The 8,793-nt window shown below is 47.8% G+C and overlaps 1 protein-coding gene across 1 annotated transcript in view; it reads right to left on the bottom strand.

Moving 5' to 3' along the window:
- Nucleotides 1-2: 2 nt before the first annotated feature.
- The window catches only part of LOC109307866 (complement component C6-like), a 59,543-nt gene continuing 50,752 nt past the window's right edge, over nt 3-8,793 (bottom strand). The window contains exon 18 of the mRNA XM_019532006.1: nt 3-653. Coding sequence (XP_019387551.1) covers nt 478-653 — 176 coding nt within the window. The 3' untranslated portion in view covers nt 3-477. The remainder of the gene's footprint in view (nt 654-8,793) is intronic.

Below are 8,793 nucleotides of genomic sequence, written 5' to 3' on the forward strand. Positions count from 1 at the left end.
TCATCTCACAGAATCCTTCTACATTAGAGAAGAAAAGGTACAGAACTGTTCACTAGCTGCCAGTCTTCTCCCTGGTTTATACATAGCTGTTAAGGACAGGAATGAGGGTCAAAACTCGAAGTATTTTTTAACCAGAGAACAAGATAGTTGCCACCCCTATTCCTCCATTCCCCTCTCAAGAGCCACCTGTGGGAACTATTTCAGACTCTGGGAGGATTCCAATATTTTCAGCAGCTCCAGCATGCTTGCTGGGAGATGGAGACAGGGACAAAGGTAATACTGAGAGTAGCAGTGTGTGGGGGATGAAGGGCTCATTTCCCTGAGAACCTCTGCAACGCTTATTCAGAATGCTCCAGCTGTGTTCCCTCCCACCCGCCCCCTTTTTAGGTTTTTATTTATTTGGCCTTCTTGAATTAGTCAGCCTTTCATTTGGAATGGCTGCCTAGTCCTTGGCCCAGGAGGTTGGGTATCTTTCTGTTAGCCCACACACTTTCCTGGATGCAATACTTCTATTCTCATTTCAGCACACTTCATTGCTCCTAGCACACACAGACCGGAGGTCCTCTTTCTACCCGTAGATTCCATTCGGACACAATAAAGCTGCTCCTGAGCCTCTGGACACTGGTTTGGCATCAGGCAGAAGCACTGTGACCCTGTGGAAGGATAGGCTTAAATTTAGTTACAAATATAATGCTTCGTGTGTGTGTATTTTAATATTTGGTTACATTTGAAAGAACCAAAAAAGGATATTGATATTGCAGGATGATGGTATTATAAAGCCCAGGATGTTAATGACATGGGAACAGAAGCAAAAAAAAGTTTTAAGCCTCCACTTTCCGAGCCTCTGTTCGACAAGCTTTAGTTAAAGTGCCCCGCCACCATTTTTCAGAGTGAGGGCACTGATACACATGACACTCCAGGCACTTTAGAGTGGCTTTTGAAGCAGGTTTAATTAAAGCACCCCCTAAAGCTCTCTGGTACTAGCATGTGGTAAATCTTGTTAGTATTTGTTATATTATTTATTATTTGTTTCTCTCCCTCCCCTCTGCTTTTTTAAAACAGGAGTATGTTCAAACACCTGGTATTCTCTTTTCCTTTTCTTAACAATGATGTAAATGTGTTTATTCAAGATGACTTGTTCCTATATAGTGTTTCCATACCTTGTATCTATAACAGGAGTGGGCAAAATACAGCCCATGGGCCAGATCCAGCCCACCAGGCCATTCTATCTGGCCCACAGGGTCCCTAAAAATTTTTATAAAATTAATTATTATCTGCATGTGACTACCTGTCAAACATGACAAGGTGCCAGTGACAGCAGGACCCAAGGTGAGCCAGCAGCAGGATACAGTGGCCGAGCAGCAAGGCCCACCTGGCCCCCAACCCCCCTAACCAGCCCCTAACCAGAAGCCTCTGCAGCTTTTAGCCATGATGACTTTTTGGCTGTTCCCCACTCTCCCTCTGTGTGAGTGGAAAGTCAGATATGATTGGATGGAGAGGTGGGGGGCAAAACAGCTGTGATCAGCCCACACAGCCGGGAAATGCATGGGGCTGGCTGGGGTGGGCTGGAGCCAGAGTGATTGGCGGCTGGTGAGTGAGAAGCAGCAGTGGCAGCGAGGGGAGCAGTAGGAAGTGGCAGTGGGGTGGGGTGGGGCATAGGAAGTGGAGGCAGTGGTGGTGTGGACTGGCAGCTGGCAGCACAGAGTCATACTGGTGCTCTGAGGCCAGTGGGGTTCCAGGGTGGGGTGGCAGGAGCACAGAGCCTGGATGCAGGGTCTTCCTGGCTGCATTGCGTGAGGCTCACATGCAGGCAGAGAGCTGCACGTGATAGAGCCAGTGGCCCGGCCTCATCTCTCTCTCTGTCTCTCTTACCCCACCCACCATAACCCCACACCCTCCCACATCCCCCACCCTAAACACATACCCCCTACCCCTCCACACCTACACCTCATATACCGCTCTCCCACACAGACTCCCACTCCCCAACCACACCCTACCACATATACCCACTTACTGCCCACACAAGAGTAAGACTGTATTTTGAGCTATTATGCAATTGCCTCTAGATATACATCACTGATACACATAACTCAGTACAAAAATATTTAAAAATAAAATTAAAATAAGTTATGGTAGATGTTTTAATTTTTTGTATATGATTTGGTGTTGTTTTGTTTTTTTTTTCATTTCAAAGATTGCAGCACCCTCCCTCCCAAAAGGAGTACTTCTGGTGGCAAAGGTCAGGGAGTGGAACTTCCAGTCCCACTATGGTGACCAGGGGCAGGACAACTGTCAAGGGGCAGGGCTACTCATGCAGGCCTTGACAGTTCATCAGAATGTATTAAGCAGCCCTCCAGCTGAAGTAATTGCCCACCCCTGCTGTATAATGTTTCCCAGCACTTGTTAAAGACTATCAAGGTTGGCTCCGATTATATTTTAAACTCCTATTTTATATTCCTTGGAGAATGTGTGAATCATTAATGCTAAATTGCTGATACTATTAAAAAGATACTAGATTGTATGGATTTCAAGTGACAAATGGACAGTATCTATCTTAGTAAGATATTGCATAGCCAACCCACATTGGTTTGAATCCTGCAGAAACAATATGTTTAGGAAATGTTTATATACAAAAGTTTATCAAAATTTCTATTTCTTAATAGCTTGGGGCTTTATTCACAATCAACATATTACTCTCAACTCATTACTCTCAACTTAGCCAACCTTGTGGCAGAGTTAAAGGTGATAGTGGTCACATATATTTGAGCGGTGGACTGCACAGCAATGACTTAGAACTTGCATAAGCAAGTACTAAATGACTGCACAGTAACTGGTGAAACTGCACAGTACCATCCCCACACATTTTTTTCAGATGCTACTGCACAGTAGTTTGTTAGTACTGTGTAGTAGCAACGCATCATGGTTAGTGCCCACTAACACTACTGTGCAGTATCGCCTCACGTACGTGGACCAAGTTATACCACTCTTGTGCCCTCCCATTTCAAGTAAGTTTTGGGGACAGGAGAGGCCTCCAGATAATCATGGACACACTTGGGCTGCCTAAATAATGTCAAATTTTCTCAGGCTGCCTTAAATACTGCAGTGATGTATGCTCTACCTCTGACATTCACAATTTAGCTCCTACAGCAGATTCTATGTGACAGGGAGCCCAATGCACCTCTCACTTTAGGTAAAGAGTGGAGCAAGCCAAGAATGCTGCATGGGGCTGCAGCATGGGAGCACAAGTTGGCCATTCAGAAAAGTGGAAACCTCTGTGCATGTCCAGAAGGGAAGGGGCTTAGAGGCATAAAAACCTAGGGCCCTGAGACAAAACAAGGTAGTACGGCCCTGCATGCTTTGGGGGAAGGAGATCCTGGGAAAACAGGGCTTCAGGAAACAGGCCCACAGACACCTATGCTACCCAGGGGAGCTAGAAAAAGCAGCTAAAGGGGAAGTGCGGCTTGTGATGGGACATTGACCTAGACAGGGGGTAAAGTTCAGTTAGGGAAGTGGTTTGCTTATATCTGTATTATGTTTAAGACCAGAGGACTGAGTTGTGGCTATGGAGGCCACAGGGCATCTGAGAGCCACCAGAATAGTACCCAGCAATGGTCAGAGACCTTGATGGCCTGAGTGGCACAAGAATGGCCTGGCTTGGGTCAGGAACCCCAGTGGAATGGGATGCAAGATAGCAGACTTGCCTGGGTCAGGGACCACAGGGAGCTGAGCACCCTGAGAAGAGCAAGATGGGACTGGAGGCCAGAAGTCAAAGTCTGAGGCAGTTCATCTAGGCTGATGGGTCAGAGCCAGAGAAAAGGGGCCAAAGCCAGGAAGGCTGAAGCCACAACAAAGTTTTGAGGACTGAGGCAGTCAAGTTTTGTGTTGGGGCCAGGGGGCTCCTCCAAAGTGATACCAAGTACCATCTGTGCAGCATGATATGGTTACAGGGGAGGACAGAGGCCATGATGAATGCCCCTAAGGTGATTTAGTCCCTGAAGGCAAGGTGGGCACATAGAACACAAGACAATTGATGGACTGAAGCTCACTCTGGGGTAACCTCTTTCAATACCATAATTTCCACCAAGGTGTGACATGTGAGTAAGTAAAGGGAAGATACAGCCGAAGGGGCCAGAGCAGGACAGGTGTCACTGGGCCACCAGATGGCATCACAAACACCCTTGAGGCCAAGACATTTGCTACAGTTTACAACAGATCTTTTTTAGGCAGCCTTGCATGGTCTACTCTAGACCCTGTGCTGGTGAAATCATCCTTTAGCTAGATAGAGGGTTTTAAGTCTCCTGTGTACCATTCTAGTCTTTCGCCAGTAATAAGAATGCTAGAGTCAGGTTGAAAATTGTACCATCTTTCCCTGAAAATGAAAAGAATAAACACAGCTGCCACTTATCCCTGTCCTAGCAAGGCCAGTGCGTGTGCTGGGCCAGCCAACAAACATTTCTCAAGATTACAGAAAAACCGATGGTGACACAGTAAACAGCAGGTTATTGCACAACATTTATACATTAATCCTCTTAGGAGAGTACAAAAAAGTCTCTTAACACATGCCATCCTGGAATACAGTTCCAGTTGTAAATTATAATGCTGAAAATGTATTAAGCATCGCTACCTAATCCTTTACTGTCATAGTAATTTTGAAAGACCTTACAGAATATTTGATATGCTGCACAGACTAAAGCATGAAGCATGGGATTAGAGGATATATGCTATTCCATCAGAGAGCAGAGGATCAGATACCTAACTGGATTTTTGCCCTCAAAGAAAGGGAGTTAGCTGTACTACTTTGAAATCAAGCAGAAGGAAGGTCAGGGTGGCACTTTGTCATTTGTGCTGAATGGACAAAAAGTGATGAATGGACTTGCAAAAAGCAAGTTTCAAATTCCATTTTTTTTAAAACCTCTGTTTTCCACAAGTCCATTATAGCATGATAAAATAGGTTGTTGCCTATGAAAGCTTATGGCTCTCTGCACCAATCTCTAAGGTGCCACCATTCTCTGTCTTCCATTATCAAAGTTATAGGTAGTCATTGCTTTAAAAAGTTCAAGTTCCTTTGGTCATTTTGGGGATTTTTGTTTTGGGGTTTTTTGGTAATCAATATGAAATGAATGTAGTAATCTCAGTTCACTGTGTGATAGAGAGATGCAGACAAAAAAACCCTTGCTTGCACAAATTATTGTTGGCCAGATTTTGATCCAATTATACACATCTAAATCCAGAGTAACTTTACTGATGAACAACCCATAGAAGTTTGGAATAAGATAAATGAAGCTCAAGCAGAAACTCTGGGTTTACACCAGCATAAATAACTGCTGAGTATTTATGATGTACTTCAATATGAGATCCACAAATGTTAGGGTTATTTATATTTCTATATTAGGATTATGTATATTTTTATTTATACTTTTTAACTGTGTTATAATTACCATACACAGCAGTATGACAGTCATATCAGAGAGACCCAGTGAAATGGTTCTTTTTGTTGTACTGTAAGTGACTGTATCAACTGCAGGTTGAGAGAGTTTCACCTTAAATATCCAGGTCTGTGCTCTGACCACCAATGGAAAGATGCAAAAAGTTTATTTGCTGGAGATGTTGGCTCATGTTTAGTCTAGGGATGTAGAAAATAACAGGGACTAAGCTTAATTTTGGAGTAAGCAGCTGCAGTGTTCCTCACGTAATAAGGCTCAGGTCATTAACCTGTTTGGGCACATCCACACATGCAAGGCACATGTGCTTGCAGCAGCTCATCAGCAAAGCTAACCACACATTATCATGCATCAGAAGATGCATGACTGTGACAGGTGTGCTTCTTCAGGGTCTGTCCACTAGTGACCCCACCCACCTGTTATGGGCCATGGCAGACCTTCTTGCCTGCCATGCCTTGTTGTTAATTGCTTAATTAGAGGATGTTAATTAAATGGGAGGCTGCCCATTTTCTGCCCCGATGCCAGGGGGTGCTATCTGTGGCTCCTTTCCTCCCGTTCCACTGCAGCCCAAGCCTTGCAGATGTACTGACATTGTTCAGTCTTGCTCTCTGCACCCTCTCTGGCACTCAGGCTCTCCACAGCCCTCATCTCTCACCATGCCCTCTGGCATTCTGCAGCCTTGTCTCACAACTGTGCCCGTCTCTGGGACTCGTCAATCGCCGCCCCCTCTGCTCTGGGGCTTCTCCCAGCCTTGGGGCTCAGGTGGCCATTGCTGTGCCTGGCCCCTAACTCTCCTCCTCAGGGTCTTGAACCCCCACTGGGCTCAGGTGGCCTTGGCCTTACCTGGCCTCCAATTCTTCGCTCCCTCTTCTCAGGGCTGGGGTCAGTGCACCCCAAATGCAGCACCCACTCTGGCGCCAGGGTCCCCACATTACCGTGGAGCCCCTATGAGGCCTTCTTCAACCCCTAATAGCCTCACCCAGTCCTCCAGTGTAAACAGAAAACACAAAAAACACAAGCCCCTGGGCTATAACATAAAATCTATGCCATCCGGCTAAACAACATTCAATCCCTACCAGGGAATTCTCCACCTCATAACAGCAATCAGGAGCTGCTCGTGCAGTCAGGCTTCTCCCCTCTTTTTGCTCTGGCAGAGCTCCTTCTCCCTTGGCTGCTGTCAGGGAACTGCCTGCCCGGTCTCAGCCTGGGGTTATATGGAGCCAGGCCCTGCCCCTTCCAGTCAGTTGACTCCCACCAGTTACCCTGGCAACCTGCAGCTGGATTCCTTACTTATTGCTCCACAAGTAGCAGGCACCTCAGTGCCCTGCTACAATGACAAACAGATAAGGAGGTGATACTTCCCCTCTCTGTGGCATTGGTCTTACCACAGTTGAAGTACAGTGCCCAAAACTGGATGCAGTACTCCAAGAGGGATGTAGATAGACTCAAGAGGGTCCAGAGGAGGGCCACTCGTATGGTGTGGAGCTTACAGAACAAGCCCTATGACGAGGGTCTGAGGGACCTGGACCTCCTCAGCCTCCGCAAGAGAAGGCTGAGGAGGTGAATTTGTGGCTGCCTACAAAAATCAATAGGGGGACACAGCAAGGGATCGGAGATGCTCTGTTCACCAGGGCACCTCTTGGGGTGAAAAGGAACAATAGTCACAAACTGACAGAGAGCAGATTTAGGTTAGATATCAGGAAAAAACTTCTTCACTGTAAAAGTGGCCAAAAATTGGAATGTGCTTCCAAGGGAGGTGGTGCTCTCCCCTACCTTTGGGGTCTTTAAGAGAAGGCTGGATAGGGATCTGGCTGGCATTCTGACCCCAGCACTCTTTCCTGCCTAGGCAGGGGGTTGGACTCGATGATCTGCTGAGCTCCCTTCCAACCCTAGGTGGATGATCTGTTGAGGTTCCATTTATCAATCTATAAAATAGAAGTGGTGCAAATTTGAGCCAGGGCTTTTTGCGTCAGCACACATGCTTGGACATGCACTTTGGTGTGGGGCAAATTGTGCCACTTGGGACAAATTAATCCTGCCTGGCTCCTCCTGAATCTGCAGCCAGGGAGAGCTAGAGCTCAGGGCCAGAAACTGTGCTGTCTCCAGCAGTATAAAAAGCTGTCCTGTCCTGGCCCCATCAGTACAAAAAGCTGCCCTGGCAAGTAGCTCAGGGCCACTCCCCATCATGAGCTTCTGGGGCCCAGCCAATTGTACCCAGGGACACTACCCCTTGTGCCAGCTGGACTGCTGAAGCAGCCCTGAGAGTTCCCTGCACCTTTTATCCACTGCAGCAGTCTGGCAGTAGGGGCTGCTGCCTGACTATGACCTGCTGCGCACCTGCCAGACCCGGACAGAGACTGCACAGCCAGTAGAGGCATCTGCCTCTCTGGGCCAGCTGCCAGTGGACTATGGTTGCAGGATTGGCCTCTGTGCAGCAGTGCTGCCATGTGTGCCCCCACAAAGCCATCCGGGCAGCTATTGTCTGGAAGATATTCCCAGTGTGGTGGCCTGCTTTGAGCTGTCAAAGCAAGTCCTCCTGGCCCCAATTGACCAGGAAGTCAGCCACCTCCAGCTGAGTCCAAGGTGCCAGCTCTGAGCAGGCTCGTCTGACTGGGTCCTGCCACTCGCCTCCCTAGCAGTCTGGTGTTCCCTATTGGAAAACTGAAAAATCTCCGATAAAAAAAAAAAAACAACCTAAAGTCACTCTGTAAAATACCACAAAATCCATGTTCCTTCACAATTAAAACAAAAGACCGCTAGACAGACAGATAGAGATCAGTTGCGCAATATTTTATTGCTATATCTACAGTGTTAAAGCAATTTGGATGCTTGCCAGTGTCTCTCTCATCATAATAAAATGAATTCTAAATACCTATGTTTTGCTGTTTGCCTTTAGTTTTCTTAACGTAGAGCAGTTAGAGCTCCCTGTGACCCATTCACTAGCCAGGTTGTGGGGACAACTACCCCTGCAGCTACAGCTCCTGCCAGTCGCCTCATCCTGTCTGGCAGATGGGCACACAGGGTGTGTGCTGGGGGGAAGTAGGTGGCTGCAGGGGGATTGTGGGGAGACTGGGCAGGGGTGCTGCTCAGGAGGGGTAGGTCCTCTGCCCCCCACAGGGTGCAACCCCCCTGCACAGCTCACAGACTGCCCCCACAGGGCTACAGTTCCCCCCCCACAGTGACCACAGGCCCCCACAGGAGCTACCACCCCCACTGCAGGGCCCACATGCCCCAACCCCACTTGCTCCCCCAGCCCCCTGGATTGCTGCTCCACCTAGCCCCATCTCCTGCTGGCTCCTGCAGCCCCAATGGCTGCCCAGAGCCCAGTGGCAGCCCACCCACAACCTCACCC

Source organism: Crocodylus porosus, unplaced genomic scaffold, assembly GCF_001723895.1.
Source record: "Crocodylus porosus isolate Cpor-Errol unplaced genomic scaffold, CroPor_comp1, whole genome shotgun sequence".
NCBI lineage: Eukaryota > Metazoa > Chordata > Crocodylia > Crocodylidae > Crocodylus > Crocodylus porosus.